The sequence below is a fragment of the Eriocheir sinensis genome, chromosome 49, assembly GCF_024679095.1.
Source record: "Eriocheir sinensis breed Jianghai 21 chromosome 49, ASM2467909v1, whole genome shotgun sequence".
Classification (NCBI taxonomy): domain Eukaryota; kingdom Metazoa; phylum Arthropoda; class Malacostraca; order Decapoda; family Varunidae; genus Eriocheir; species Eriocheir sinensis.
Genome location: NC_066557.1, coordinates 9,178,253 through 9,194,089, shown reverse-complemented (window position 1 = coordinate 9,194,089; position 15,837 = coordinate 9,178,253). Strand labels below are relative to the sequence as shown.

General features: G+C 41.9%; 1 protein-coding gene across 1 annotated transcript; it reads right to left on the bottom strand.

The window, feature by feature from the left end:
• Positions 1-832: 832 nt before the first annotated feature.
• Positions 833-14,184, bottom strand: LOC126981841 (dual oxidase maturation factor 1-like). The gene is made up of 12 exons (XM_050833418.1): positions 14,074-14,184; positions 12,634-12,843; positions 11,746-11,803; positions 10,764-10,898; positions 10,344-10,445; positions 5,619-5,772; positions 5,154-5,365; positions 4,273-4,389; positions 3,992-4,059; positions 2,585-2,666; positions 2,392-2,414; positions 833-2,224 (listed from the first exon to the last, which is right to left on the bottom strand). Exons 1-12 carry the CDS (start codon positions 14,086-14,088, stop codon positions 1,985-1,987), a joined length of 1,416 nt encoding a protein of 471 aa, XP_050689375.1. The 5' UTR covers positions 14,089-14,184; the 3' UTR covers positions 833-1,984.
• Between the last annotated feature and the right edge of the window lie 1,653 nt (positions 14,185-15,837).

Here is a 15,837-nt window from a genome sequence, read left to right as displayed (position 1 = left end):
GAGAGAGAGAGAGAGAGAGAGAGAGAGTCACACCACAGTGCCTCTCTCTCTCTCTCTCTCTCTCTCTCTCTCTCTCTCTCTCTCTCTCTCTCTCTCTAGACATTAATTATATAGCGGGTCAATTATACGCAATTATCATGTCTCGCAATGGAATCTGATTACGGTAACGCAAAAATGTGAACTGATACACACACACACACACACACACACACTCTCTCTCTCTCTCTCTCTCTCTCTCTCTCTCTCTCTCTCTCTCTCTCTCTCTCTCTCTCTCTCTCTCTCTACTCCCATCCCCCCTTTCTCCTTCAGCTCCCATCTCCCCTTCCCCTCTCTTCCCCTTCCCTTTCAATACCCTTTCTTTCTCTCTATCTCCTCCTAACATCCATTTCCCCTCCCCTTTCCTTTCCCTCTTTCCCACTCCACTCCCATCCTCCCTTTCCCCTTCAGCTTCTATTCCCCCTTCCCCTCTCTTCCCCTTCCCTTTCAATACCCTTTTTTCTCTTTATCTCCCCTTCACACCCATTCCTCCGTTACCACCTCGATATTTCCATACACTTCCCACATCCTTCGTTACTCGTTATAAAACAAGCCCTTCATGTTGATCAAGGAATCTAACCCAACAAATGTATAGAGTCGAAACTTGCATCGTGTCTTTTTAAATGAAACAAACGTGTGAAGCTTTTAATATATTTCGTAAAGGCGGTAATCAGGAAGTCAGGACGTGGAACACAAAACAATAGCCAAGAAATTAAAAACAAAACAAAACATGGAATACACTTGAGAACAGGTCACTGAAGTTAAGACACGAAAAAACAAAACAGTGATCAAGAAGTAAATCAACATTCTCTTCTTAAATCCAAAGAAAGGTATCATTCTCTTTTCTTAAATGTATCCAAAAAAATCATCTTCCGCTCTTAAATACATAAAACTAACATTCTCTTCCCTTAAAGCTCCCTAAACCAACATTCTCTTTCCTTAAATCCACAAAACTCAACATTCTCCTCCCTTAACTAAAATCAACTAAATTCAACATTGTCATCCCTTATAACTCTAAAGATCAACATTTTTTTCCCTTAAATCCACAAAATTCAACATTCTCATCCCTTATAACCCTAAAGATCAACATTCTCTTCCCTTAAATGAAATCCACAAAATTCAACATTCTCATCCCTTAAATCCCCCGAATTAATATTCCCCTTAAATCCACAAACTTCAACATTCCCTCATTAAATCGCCCTTCCGTAATATATATAAAAAAATACTTAACCCAATTAGACATCAAATTTATCACCACACACACGAAAAAGGGACATCATCTTTTCATATACACCTTAATCAAACTGTCTATACATTTTTCCAAAGATCTGAAAATTTGCTAAGAAAAAAAATACACCCAAATCATTAAAACAACAAGAAAATTACATAATCTCCTCTACACTTATACTAAAAAATCAAACATTCTCTTTCTTAAAAATTGTAATCTTCATATTATACTAAAAAATCAAACATTCTCTTTCTTAAAAATTGTAATCAACTTCATATTATATTAAAAAATCAAACATTCTCTTTCTTAAAAAATGTAATCTTCATATTATATTAAAAAATCAAGCATTCTCTTTCTTAAAAATTGTAATCAACTTCATATTATACTAAAAAATCAAACATTCTCTTTCTTAAAAATTGTAATCTTCATATTATACTAAAAAATCAAACATTCTCTTTCTTAAAAATTGTAATCAACTTCATATTTCTTTTCACAACTTTTTCATGTCATTCAAACTCCCGACTGATTCTGCAACACATTATTATTACCCTCTCCGTCATCATCATCATCATCATCATTTTCATTCGCTTTACACTCCCCTCTACTCCAAATCCTGCAAAACGACCTTATTACCATCATCATCATCATCATATCTTCCTCCTCCTCCTCCTCATCATCATCACCATCACCATCCACTCAACAATCCATACGAACCACCAACTACTTCCGCAAAACAACCTTATCACCATCACCATCACCACCATCATAGGCTGGGTTGTCGTTGCCCGTGGTGGGTTGTGAGGTAGAGGCGGTGGTACCCTCGTCGTCCAGGTGTATCATTACCTCTCCGTGTTTGTACGAGGCCGGGCAGGTGAGGAGGGATTGGACAGGCCGTAGTGGCTCTCCTTCTGTTTGTGTTTCTGTCCCTTCTTCGTCGTCGTCGTCTTCCTCAACTCTGGCCTTGGGGAGAGTGAGACAAGGGGTCGTATTAGTAGTAGTAGTAGTGGTAGTAGTAGTGGTAGTAGTAGTAGTAAGTTTATAGCAACTCTGTTCATGTTTTTTGCTTACTGCTTTACGAAATACAGTTGAATGAGACACAAGATAAAGGAAAGAATTAGATAGCTTACCAGACTGTCGGTACTCTGAGATGCTGTAGAAGGGAGAGAGAGAAAAATATATGTAAGTACTTCTTCTTCACATCCTTATCTTCCTTCTCCTTTTATGCACTCACTCACTCACTCACTAACTCACTCACTCACTCCCAAATACATACTCCCTTCACTCCCTCCATCCCTCCCTCCTCTGCCCTACCCTACTCACCTCGCAAGTCCTGTGGGTAGTCGGTCACCCTCTTCAGCTGCCTCTTGCTGCCCACGAGCCTCAGGGTAGTGACCACGCACCGCTGCCAAGAGGGACCCGATGCTCTTCAATATGGGGAGCTTGTGGGATTCGAGGGGGGTGGGTGGGACTTGGGGGGGGTGATTGTATTGTTTGTGTGTGTGTTTGTTTGTTTGGTTCGGTGTTTTGTGTTGCTTTCACGTCTTTTGGTGTTCACTTTTAGCAGACTTTGCATTTAGCAGATTGATGTGTGCAGAGGGATCCAGTGGTCTTAAGGGGAGGTTGTGTCTTATTTTTATTGTTTTGTTGTTTTTTGTGTATGTGTTTCTATGCTTTTTTCTTTTTACTCTGTTTTTTTTGTTTTTTATTGTTTTGTTGTTTTTGTCTACGTGTTTTTTGCTTTCTTTTTTTTTACATTGTTTTTGTTTTTTATTGTTTTGTTGTTTTTTGTGTGTTCATGTTTCTTTGTTTAGTTTCGGTGTTTTGTTTTTTTACACTTAATTTTTTTATTGTTTGTCGTTTTTTTTTTTTGTTTCTTTGTCTTTGGTTTTGGTGTTTTTTGTTTTGTTTTTTTACATTTTTTTAGTATTCAATTTTAGCAGCCTCAGCATTTAGCAGTTTTTTTCACTATTTTTCCTTTAAGCAGTTTATTTTATACCTCAAACAGGTTATTACTTAAGCATTTATTTTACATTTAGCATTTTTTTACAACTTGCCGTTTTGGGGGATTTTTTCTTATATACTTTCAGCAGGTAATTTTACGTCTAGCATTTTTTTTCAGACTTTTAGCGGTTTTATTTTTACTTTCAGCAGTTTTTCATGTAAGTTTTTATTTTTGTTTTTTACTTCTATAATTATTTTTACTCTTAGGAATTTTTCTTTATATTTTTAGTGATTTTCAAGACCTTCAGACCCGGGAATTACAAGTGTGACCCGCGCGTGAAGGGAATACAAGTAGTGTTTTACAAGTAGGTGAGTACAAGTAGATTGAGGAGGGAAGGAAGGCATTGAGGAGGTGTGAGGAGGGAAACTGGGCGAGGAAGGGAGAAAGGGAGGAAGGGAAGGAAGGGAGCATGTGTAGGGGAAGGGGGAGGAGATTGCTGCAGGGATGGAGTAGGAGAGGAAGGGAGATAAGGCAGTGGGAGGGACGGAAGGGAAGTTGAGCGAGGAAAGGAGGAAGGGAAGGGGAAGGAGATTGAAGTAGGAGAGGGAAGTGGGAGAAAAGGAAGAAAGGGAAGTTGGGAGAGAAAGGGAGGGGGGGAAGGAAGGGAACATGTATAGGGGGAGGAGATTGCAGCAGGGAAGGAGTGAGAGAGGGAAGGGAGGGAAGGTATTGAGAAGTGGCTGGGATGAGAGAGCGAGTGAGTCTAACTGTATGCAGACACTCACCCCAGCCGCTTGCATGCTCATCCTCTTGCTCGTCCCCGGCTCATCACTCGCCTGGGGTTGTTCCTCCTCTGTGGGAAGGGCGAAGTTATTGCTATCATCACTTCCATTATCATCATCAACATCATTACTGTAGTGTTGTTTTCATTATTTAAATTGTTAGTATTTCCCCCTCACTTCCTTCACCTCCTACCATTACTACAAGAACAACAACAACTACCACTACTACCACTACCACTACTACTTCCACCACCACTACTCTAACCACTACCAATATCACACACCTGTCGTCTCCTGCTCCACAATGCTGAGCGGGTTGTTGCCGAAAACCGAGCTCAGCGTACCTGGGAAGTGGTAATCAATCAGGTAGATCGTCATACCTGATACCATGCACAACACACCTGCGGGGAAAAGGCAGACAGGTAGATGATAATTGGTAGGTGAGCAGGCAGATGAATAGGGTGGTAGATAGGTTGAAAAGTTGAAAGGTAATGGGAAAGGTTAGCAGGTAGATGGACAGGTAGACAGGTAATGGGTTAGGTGATTAGGTAGACAGGTAATTGGGCAAAATAGTAAATAGGTGAAGTAGTAGATAGGTAGAAAGACGATGAGACAGGTTAATTGGTAGCCCGCTTAATTCGTACATAGGAAAAAATGATAGAAAGATAAGATAGTTGAGCAGGTAAATAAGCAAATTGATAGATAGCCAGAGAAGTAGACAGTTAATAATATAGATAAGTAGGTAGATTGATAGGTAGGCAAAGTAGTAGACGCAGTAAGATAGCTATGGAGGTAGATAGATAAAGTGATAGATAGGCAGACACATACAGGTAATTGAACACACCTTCATCTTACTTTCCCAATATACACAAAACAACACCTTTTTTCCTCACCTCAACCTGTACAAACCCATCCACCTGTCCACACCTGTCCACATTATAAGCGAGAGGTATACCAATGGATACCGAGGAGTGTAGTTAATTGGACACCTTTATCTTACCTGTACCAGCACCCCCCACACACCTGTCCACACCTGTCCATACATACCAATCAGAAGCAAAAGTTACCAATGGATTCCGAAGAGTAGTTGATTGGACACACCTTTATCTTACCTGTACAAGCGCCCACACACACACCTGTCCAGTCCATACCTGTCCCCACGTACCCACAACAAGCGAGAGGTACCAGTGGATCCCGAAGTGCGTTTTTAGTATTCCGGCCTCGAACGGGATCTGCAGCTCAATGGGGTTCCTGTTGAAGGCCCAGATGAGCGAGGCACAGGTGAGCATTGTCCCTGTCAGCGTGAGGGCCTGCGCGCCGAGCCTCACCACCATCTTGAATAGGATCAGCGTCAGAATCCACAGCGGGAAGGCGGTCCTGTTAAGGGGGGATAGATGCGTGGGACTGTAGGATGTGCTTGTAGGATATGTTTGATTAGTGTTTCTTTTTTTTTTTGAGGGGGCGCTGTGTGTTTGCAGGACTGAAGGATAGGTTTGTAGGATTTTGTTGTTGTTGTTGTTGCACCCACCACCACCACCACCACTACCACCATCACCACCACAATCATCCCACCATCACCACCACCACAATCACCCCATCACCACCCATCACCACACTCACCACCACTCACCAGACACATATATGGGCGTACCAGCCAGCCAATCTGTAGTGCCTGCCAAACCTGAGTCCTTCCCCGTCTATGGTGAAGTACTCCGCAACCCACAGGATAGGCAGCGGTGCGCCCCTCACCTGGGCCGCCCTGTACGCCCGCTGGATGGCCCCCGCTGCGGACAGGTGAACAAATGGGTAGATAATTGTACAGGTAAAGGGAAACGATGATTAGAAGGGTTAATAGAGGACATAAGAATACTTAGGAATAGAAGGGTTGATGGGATACATAGGAAACATAGCAATACATAGAAAGGGGAATGATATACTAAATGAAGAGAAAAATAAGGAATAACATGAAATAATAATAATAATAATAATAATAATAATAATAATAATAATAATAATAATAATAATAATAATAATAATAACAACAACAACAAGGAATACATAGAAGGAAATGTATGTGTATAATTCGATAGTTAGGTAGATAGGTAGACAGGTGTGTGTGTGTGTGTGTGTGTGTGTGTGTGTGTGTGTGTGTGTGTGTGTGTGTTCATGTCTGCTTGCCTGTTTATCTCTCGGTTTGCATTTCTATTACGCTCTCTCTCTCTCTCTGTCTGTCTATCTATCTATCTATCTGTTTAGCGGTCTATTTTTCTCTCTATAGGCGTGTCTATCTTTCTCTCTAAGCATCCATTTTTTTATCAATCTATATCTTTTTATCTTCTTATTAATTCATCTGTGTCACTATCTTCAATATCTATCCATCTGTCTATCTATCTAACTCTCAGTATGCACCTACCCACCTTTAACTATCTACCTATCTGTTCATTTATCTATCTCTATCTATCTTATTAATCTACCAAACCATCTAACTAGCAAACTATCTATCTATTTATTTAACCATCTATCTGTATCTGTTCACCTCTATCCGTCTATCTTATTAACCTACCAAACCACTTAACTAGCAAACTATCTATCTATTTATCTAACCATCTATCTGTATCTGTTCACCTATCAACCTCTATCCGTCTATCTTATTAACCTACCATACCATCTAACTAACTAACTATCTATCTATTCATCTAACCACCTATCTGTATCTCTCTACCCATCCATTACCAATCCTTCATCCAGGTGTTAGAGCAAGGTATACTTAATTATAATCAGCCTACAATTAGCGTCAACCATCCACCCATCCACTCATCACCCTCGGCATGGTTTTCTCCCCACACCTGAGCGCTATTAGACAGGTGTGGACGCATGCCTCCACTTCTACCTGGCCGACCTGTACTATATGATTTACCTGGGGATGGGCGGTTTACTCAGCTACTAGTAGATTAGAACTCTCTCTCTCTCTCTCTCTCTCTCTCTCTCTCTCAGCCTCAACAACCGCCTGCAGACTCTCTGCGGAGAGCTTGACGTCGAATTCTTTAACGCCTGGAACGATTTCTACGGCCAGAGTAGACTTTTCCAAAGGGACGGCATACACCTGTCCCCCATCGGGGCAGCCAGATTTGGAAGGCTCCTCAACAACGCCGTACGTAACGCCCGAACAACAAAAAACGACTCTCAGCCACGTCCTTCCATCCCGCCCGTGTAAATAGACACCTCACACCGCAACAGACTCGTAACATTGAACCCTCCAGTACCTCTATTACCAAGCTTCAAGATAACCTAAGAGTCCTTAGTTTCAATGCGCGTAGCCTAAGAAACAAATTTGATGAACTGCGATGTCTTGCTCTGACAGAAAACATTGACGTAATTGCTATAACCGAAACATTTATCGACACCACTAATATTGATTTAAGTTCCGAATATAACATAGATGGCTACAGATTCTTCAACAATGATCGTAAACCGTAGAGGGGTGGTGTCGCCTTTTTGTCAAAAGCTACTTGCAACCTACTGACAAAACACCAAGAAACAGTAACGTTGAACATTTGTGCGTGCGAGTAAACATTGCAAAAGTCAATTTAAATATATCTGTCACTTACAGGCCGCCGGGGCAATCACTTGATGGCGATCTTGATATGTACAGCGTCTTAAGGCAGTCACTTAATAACAGCGACTCACTGATACTAGGAGACTTTAACCTCCCCCATATCGACTGGGCGACACTGTCGGGTACAGAAGGTGAGTCCCATAGAATGATCGAATTTCTAGAGGAAAATTATCTAAGCCAAATGGTTTCTGAACCAACTCGACAAAATAACATACTTGACCTTGTTATAGCGACCCAAGATAACCTAGTCAGTAATGTCACGGTAGGAGAACACCTCGGTTCCTGCGATCATAAACTAGTGCGCGTTGACATTAGAGCTCAAACATCGGTGACTGAAAATAAAGTTAAGGTGCCCAATTTCAAAAGAGCCAACTTCGTAGAAATCCGACGAAAACTAATAGATATGCAACTATCAGATGACGGCAATGCAGAGGACGCCTGGCTAAACTTTAAAAATCACTTACTCACTCAGCAGGACACATTTGTCCCCTTGTGCGAGAAGCGAATTAACACTAATCAAAGTCCACCTTGGTTTAATAGCGAAATTAAACACTCAGTCAAGGAGAGAAAATTGTCTTACAGGTTAAAGAAAGACCAAAGCACGCCCGAAAACATTAGACTTTACAATGATGCAAGGCGACGAGTAAAAAGATTAGTGCATCAGGCAAAGCGTAGATATGAAGAAAATATTGCAGCCAACTGTAAAATAATCCGAAATCCTTCTTCAGTTACATAAACAACAGAAAGGCGATCAGAAGTGGAATTGGACCTTTAATAAACAGCGACGGTGCACTAGTGACTGACAGCCAACACGTTGCAAACCTATTAAATAATTACTTTTCCTCGGTGTTTAATAATAACAGTCCTCCCACCACCACCACCAACACCAGTACTAATGTAAATCCTGAGCATGCATTGTCTAACTTTGAAATAAAACCCGATGAAGTCCTTAAAGCCCTCAAATCACTTAAAACAAATAAAAGTCCTGGACCTGATAAAGTATATCCAACTCTGCTGAAAGAAACAAAGAGCGAAATACTCTCCTCCCTCACAACCGTATTCAATATGTCCTTGCGACAAGGCATTGTCCCTTCAGATTGGAAAAAGGCTAACGTGACACCGATTTTAAGAAAGGAGACAAAAAGTACCAGGTAATTACAGGCCCATTAGTCTAACTTCGGTTGTAGGTAAGCTACTTGAGGGCATAATTAGAGACAAAATTGTGAGTTACCTTGAAAGCCACTCATTAATTGGGGACTCACAACATGGCTTCCGAAACAAAAGATCCTGCCTATCAAATCTATTAACCTTTATAACGACCTCTTCACTGTTTATGACGTAACCAAATCACTGGACGTAGTCTATCTTGATTTCAGAAAGCGTTTGATAAAGTCCCGCATCATAAATTACTTTACAAATTAAAACAAATAGGTATTGACGGTCAGGTAAACCAATGGATCGCGAATTGGTTGAGCAACAGACAACAAAGAGTAGTGATTGACGGATTTAACTCAGAGTGGGCGCCTGTCACTAGTGGCGTCCCTCAGGGCTCGGTTCTTGGCCCAGTGCTCTTCATTATTTACATCAACGACGTGGATGTTGGACTCAATAACCGCATTAGTAAATTTGCAGACGACACAAAGATTGGCAACTCGGTTCTCACTGAAGAAGACAGGCAAAGCCTCCAAGAGGATTTGCACAAAATTTCAGCTTGGTCGGATAGATGGGAGATGCCCTTTAACGTAGACAAGTGCCAGGTCCTTCAAGTTGGAACGAGGAATAAAAAGTTTGATTACGAAATGCGCGGCGTTAAACTCAAAAGCGTTCAATGCGTCAAGGACTTGGGGTCAAAATATCGTCAAACATCAAATTCTCACAGCAATGCATCGATGCAGCAAATACAGCGAACAGAATACTTGGCTTCGTTAAAAGAAACTTTTCATTTAAGAATAAAGATGTAATACTCCCGCTCTACAACAGTTTAGTCAGACCCCACTTGGAATATGCGGTACAGTTTTGGTCTCCCCACCATGCAAAGGATATTGCTAAATTAGAAGGTGTTCAGCGTCGGGCAACGAAAATTATCCCTTCCTTGCGCAACAAATCCTACGAAGAAAGGCTTTCTACCCTTAACATGTTCTCTCTTGAGAAACGTCGCCTCCGAGGAAAACTGATCGAATGTTTTAAAATACTTAATGGTTTCACGAATGTAGACAGATCAACATTGTTTATGATCGATGACACTTTGCGCACGAGGAACAATGGCGTAAAACTCAGATGTAGACAAGTAAATTCAGACTGCACCAAATTTTTCTTCACCAACGTTGTAGTGCGAGAATGGAATAAGCTCCCACCGTCAGTGGTCCAGTGTAACACGATTGACTCCTTCAAAAATAAGCTCGACCGTCACTTCCTTCAACTTAATATCAACTAGAGTAGAAATGCAACGTTTTGGAGTCTTCTGATTAATGTAAAATCACTTAGGTTTAAGGACAGACCACCAAGTCTGGACCATGGGGTCTGTGTGGTCTGATTTTCTATCTATGTATATCTCTCTCTCTCTCTCTCTCTCTCTCTCTCTCTCTCTCTCTCTCTCTCTCTCTCTCTCTCTCTCTCTCTCTCTCTCTCTCTCTCTCTCTCTCTTAACACTTCTCTACACTACTCATCTCTTTACCTATCCACATCTCTATATATATCAGTAACTATCATTCTATCTATCTATCTATCTATCTATCTCACCTTGGGGGCCGAAGCCGGGGTTGCCTTGTCCCCACGCCCAGGAGAACCGCTCATTGTAGTTGATCTTCTCGCCCGCCAGGTGGCCACGCGGCGCCTCCACAGCTGAGAGGGGAGAACGAGTGTTAGAGAAATGTGGAAGGCTGTTGCTAGAGAATGGGAATGGTTAGTAGGAATGGAAGCAGTAGTAGTGGTAGTAGGGGAAGTAGTAGCAGTAGTAGTAATAGTAGTAGTAGTAGTAACAAAAGCAGTAGAATAAGAACAGTACCAGGAACAGAGATAACAGTAGTAGTAGTAGTAGTAGTAGTAGTAATAGTAGCAGTAGTAGCAGTAACACCACCACCACTACCACACCACCATCATCACCACCACTACCACCACCACCTCACCACCCCCTCGCCCCCTTCCCCCCCTCAATCTCACCTTTGAGCGTAATATTGACGGATCGGAGGCCCAGACGCAGGCCCACGTCAGCGTAAATCCCCTGCCCGCTGCCTGCTCGATACGGTGTGTGGGTCCTTATAGAGCCGATCTCCCACTCCTGGCCGAAATTGCAGGCTGGGGAGGGAGAGGGAGGGAGATGAAGGGAGAGAGATGGAGGGGAAAGTAAAGGAAGAGAGAGAGATTAAAGGAGACAGATGAACAGAGAGGGAGAGAAAAATGAAGGAAAAGAGAGAAGGAGAGATGAATGAAGGGAGAGAGAGATTAAAGGAGAGAGATGGAGAGAGAGAGATGAAAGGAGAGAGGGATGGAGAGGAAAGTAAAGGAAGAGAGAGAGATTAAAGGAGAGAGATGAACAGAGAGGGAGAGAAAAATGAAGGAAAAGAGAGATGGAGAGATGAATGAAGGGAGAGAGAGATTAAAGGAGAGAGATGGAGAGAGAGAGATGAAAGGAGAGAGGGATGGAGGGGAAAGTAAAGGAAGAGAGAGAGATTAATGGAGAGAGATGAACAGAGAGGGAGAGAAAAATAAAGGAAAAGAGAGATGGAGAGATGAATGAAGGGAGAGAGAGATTAAAGGAGAGAGATGGAGAGAGAGAGATGAAAGGAGAGAGGGATGGAGAGGAAAGTAAAGGAAGAGAGAGAGATTAAAGGAGAGAGATGAACAGAGAGGGAGAGAAAAATGAAGGAAAAGATAGATGGAGAGATAAATTAAGTGAGAGATTAAAGGAGAGAGAGAGAGATGGAGAAAGATATAAAGGGAGAGAGATGAAAAGAGAGGGAGAGAAAAATAAAGGAAAAGAGAGAGATGGAGAGATGAATGAAGTGAGAAATTAAGGGAGAGAGATTAAAGGAGAGAGATGGAGAGAGATATGAAGGGAGAGAGAGATGGAAATAGATAAATAGAGAGAGAGAGAGAGAGAGAGAGAGAGAGAGAGAGAGAGTGACCTTTGACCTCAACTCACCCATGATCACCGTGCCAAGAGTCAGGCCACAGACGACCCTTGAAAACACCTTCGCCTTCTATAATGAGAGAGAAATAAGTGTTACCTGTCGCATCATCATCATCACCATCATCATCACCATCATCATCACCATCATCATCACCATCATCACCATCATCATCACCATCATCATCATCACCATCATCATCATCATCATCACCATCATCATCACCATCATCATCACCATCATCATCATCATCACCATCATCATCACCATCATCATCATCATCATCACCATCATCATCATCACCATCATCATCATCATCACCATCATCATCATCATCATCATCATCACCATCCACCCCTTTTCTTTTTTCTTTGCACGACCCACTTTCCCTTTCCCTTACCTCCCCTCCTCCTCCTCCTCCTCCTCCTCTTCTTCCCTCTCCTCCCTCCCTTCTCTTTCGTCTTCCCTCTCCTTCCTTTCTTCTACCTTTGTCCTTTACTCCCCTTTCTTATCTCCCCTCTTCCTCCTTATCTCCCCTTTTCTCACCCATTTCACTCCCCTCTTTTCTCCTTTCTTCCTACTCCTTTCTCCTTTCCTCCCTATCTCCCTTTTCTCTCCTTCTTCCTCCTCATCTCCGTCACTCCTTTTCTACCTCCCCCATTCTCCCTTTCTCCATTTTCTCACTCATTCTCTCCCCTTCTTCAACTTCACCCCCTCCAATCCCCTCCTTTCTCTCTTCCCTTTCTCCTTTCTCTCCCTTTTTCTCACTCCTCTCCCCTTCTCCCCTTCTCCACTTCCCTCCTTTCTCTCTTTTCTCATCCACTTCTTTCCTCTCCCCTTCTTCCTCTCCACTCCCATCCTATCTTCCTTCCTTCCACTCTCCCATTCTCTCCTTCACTCACGTCCTTCGCGCCCATGAACGTGGGGAAGATGCTGAGGAAGGAGACGAAGATGACGATGAAGCCGCACATCATTCCCACGTAGAGAACATCGCAGGTGACAGGTGTGGCATGGGGCGGAAAGATGGACGGGAAGGGCTTGTTGCGGAAGGCTGAGAAGAGGCCGCTGCTCCACCCCTCCTCCTCGTCTGCGGTTGTGGTGGTGGGTTTGGTCTGTGAAGGAGGAGGGAGGGAAGGGAGTCAGGGAAAGGTTTGGGGAGAATTGTAGGGGTGAGGAAAGAAAGTCAGGGAGGGTGTGTTTGTGTGTGAGGGGGGGGGGGGGGAGGGGGAGGGAGAATGGGTTTGTGTGTGAGGGAAGGTGAGGGAGTGGGTGAGGAAGGGAGAGTGTAGGGGAGATATCTATTGTGGGGGGGTCAGGAAGGGTATTTGTGTGGGTGTGAGGGGGGTAGAGGGAGTGTGAGGGTGTGTGTGGGGGATGAGGGAGTTGGTGAAGGAGGGGGGGTGTGGGGGAGGTATCTAGTGTGTGGGGGGCAGGGAGAGTGTTAGTGTGGGTGTGAGGGGGGGAAAAGGGGTGTGAGGGTGTGTGTGTGGGGGTCAGGGAGGGTGTGAAGGGGGAAGGGTGTGTGTTGGGGTGAGGGAGTGTGGGGGGGAAGGAAGCAGGGAGGAAATGCCACACACCCCAAAAAAAAGTATTAACATTGTGTAAAATTATTGACTGTTATTTTTTTAAGGTTGTGTTGTTAGATTTGCTAAAGCCGCCTCCCTCCTCCCTTTGTCTTCCTTTATCTTCTCCCCCCTCTCTTTCTCTTCCCCTCTCCCTTCCCCTTACTTCCCCATTCCCCTTACCTTAGCTTACCTTGCTTTACCTTACCTTACTTTGCCTTACCTTCACCTTACCTTCTCTTACCTTACCTAACCTAACCTATCCTTACCTTACCTTACCTAACCTAACCTCAACTTAACTTGCCTTACTTTACCTTACCTTATCTTACCTTACCTATCCTTACCTCACCTTACTTTACCTTACCTAACCTAACCTAACCTTACCTCTCTTTACTTTACCTTATCTTACCTAACCTAACCTATCCTTACCTCACCTTACCTAACCTAACCTCAACTTAACTTGCCTTACTCTACCTTATCCTACCTTACCTTACCTAACCTTTTCTCGCCTTACCTTACCGTATCTTACTTTACCTTACCTTACTCTTACTTTACCTATGCTTGACATTACCATACCTTACCTTACCTTACTAATGACAATAATAAAATCTCACATGATATATTTTTTCGTCCTCTAAACTATTTCTTACTAACTTATTTTATTTATTTATTTCAACAGTATTAGCTTCATCACTTATATTTTTGCTTCTAAATAGTATAAGTAATGGGTGATGTTTTTTTTTTTTAATTTACTTATGAATGAACTATTATTTGCCATACCTCGAAACTCGCCATGCTCTAGTTGTAATAGTAGTAGTAGTAGTAGTAGTAGTAGTAGTAGTAGTAGTGGTAGCAGTAGTAGTGGTAGTAGTAGTTGTTGTAGTAGTAGTAGTAGTAGTAGTAGTGTTGCTGGCTGCTTCCACTGGACTGATTTGTGTTAGATAAGTGAGAAAGGGCAGACCGGATGAGAGAGAGAGAGAGAGAGAGAGAGAGAGATAGTAAGCCGGATGCTGTTTCCTGGGACTCCTTGGAGAGAAGATAAAAATAATACAATAAAGATACAATTATTTCTGCAATCCTTTATTTGTCTTTTGTTGATGTCATTGATGTATGTTATGGTGTTTGTGCTTTAACTCTTAATATATATATATATATATATATATATATATATATATATATATATATATATATATATATATATATATATATATATATATATATATATATGTGAAGAGGAAAGATTGCTCCAGAGAGCGCGGGCCTTGCAAAAGGCGGCCCGTAAGGAGAGACCAACCAAAGACGAACTCTATCGGCGATCGAAATCTGTCGACCAAGTCGTCTGTCGACGAAGTTTTAGATATATATATATATATATATATAGATATATATATTATATATAGATTGATATATATAGAGAGAGAGAGAGAGAGAGAGAGAGAGAGAGAGAGAGAGAGAGAGAGAGAGAGAGAGAGAGGTATAATGTATAACTTTCGTATTGTGAGCACTAAAGAAAACTATTTTTTTTTATCGTGAACATTGAAGAAAACTCGGATTTTCAAAGGTAAACTCGACTATATTTAAAAACATGGGCCCTTGGTTCAACAGGATAGATATAAATTCAGAGTCAGTTTTTTCTCTCTCTCTCTCTCTCTCTCTCTCTCTCTCTCTCTCTCTCTCTCTCTCTCTCTCTCTCTCAAGGGGTTGCACATACTCACCTGCCACTCCAAATATCCTCACCTGTACCTCACCTGTCCCTCGCTAATTAGACACAAACACCTTAATTGACACACCTTCCTATAACACCTGTACTAATTGGCTCCTTGTTATCTTTACCTGCTTGATATTTTATCCTTAAGTATTCCCTTTAATTATTTTTGTCTCACCTGGTGTAACTTTCTCTCCCCGGGCAGGTGAAAGCGAGTCTGGGGTACCTGGTCGGCCTCCTCCTCCTCTTCCTCCTCCTCCTCCTCCTCCTCCTCCTCCTCCTCCTCCTCCTCCTCCTCCTCCTCCTCCTCCTCCTCCTTTTCTTCCTGCTCCTCGTCTTCCTACAGTCAGTCTTCTCTTCCTCTACCTGAGAGAAAGGACTTTAACCATCTCGTCCGTTCTGCCCAGGTAAGTTTTTTTTTTTATTTATATTGTTGTTGTTTTTTGTTTTTTCTTCTCTTTGATGTTGTTTTTTTCATATGTTTTTAAGATAATTATTGTTAGTAGTAGTAGTATTGGTATTATTATTATTTTTTTATTATTTTTTTTATTATTATTATTATTATTATTATTTTTATTATAGGTATTGGTGTATGTTTTTTTTCTTTTTGGGGGGGGGGTTGGAGGGGGTCTTTGTTTGTGTCTTTCTTCCAATGCTTTTCTTTTTATTGTCTTCATATTATATAATTTTTCATCAATTCCTTTTTTCTCTCATAATCTCAATGATAACAAAAAAAAGACATCAATATTTTCTTCTTTATTCATTTCGCAATCAACATTTAGCGAGAATAACAATGATAACAGCGACAGCGTCAACAACATTACCATAACAATAATGAC

What these genes read in the sequence shown, in the direction of transcription:
- LOC126981841 (XM_050833418.1), bottom strand. An exon ending in CGTTCATGGGCGCGAAGGAC is followed by an intron (nt 11,804 to 12,633) that starts GTGAGTGAAGGA and finishes CTCTCATTATAG; the next exon opens with AAGGCGAAGGTGTTTTCAAG. An exon ending in TACGCCCATATATGTGTCTG is followed by an intron (nt 5,366 to 5,618) that starts GTGAGTGGTGGT and finishes CCCCCTTAACAG; the next exon opens with GACCGCCTTCCCGCTGTGGA.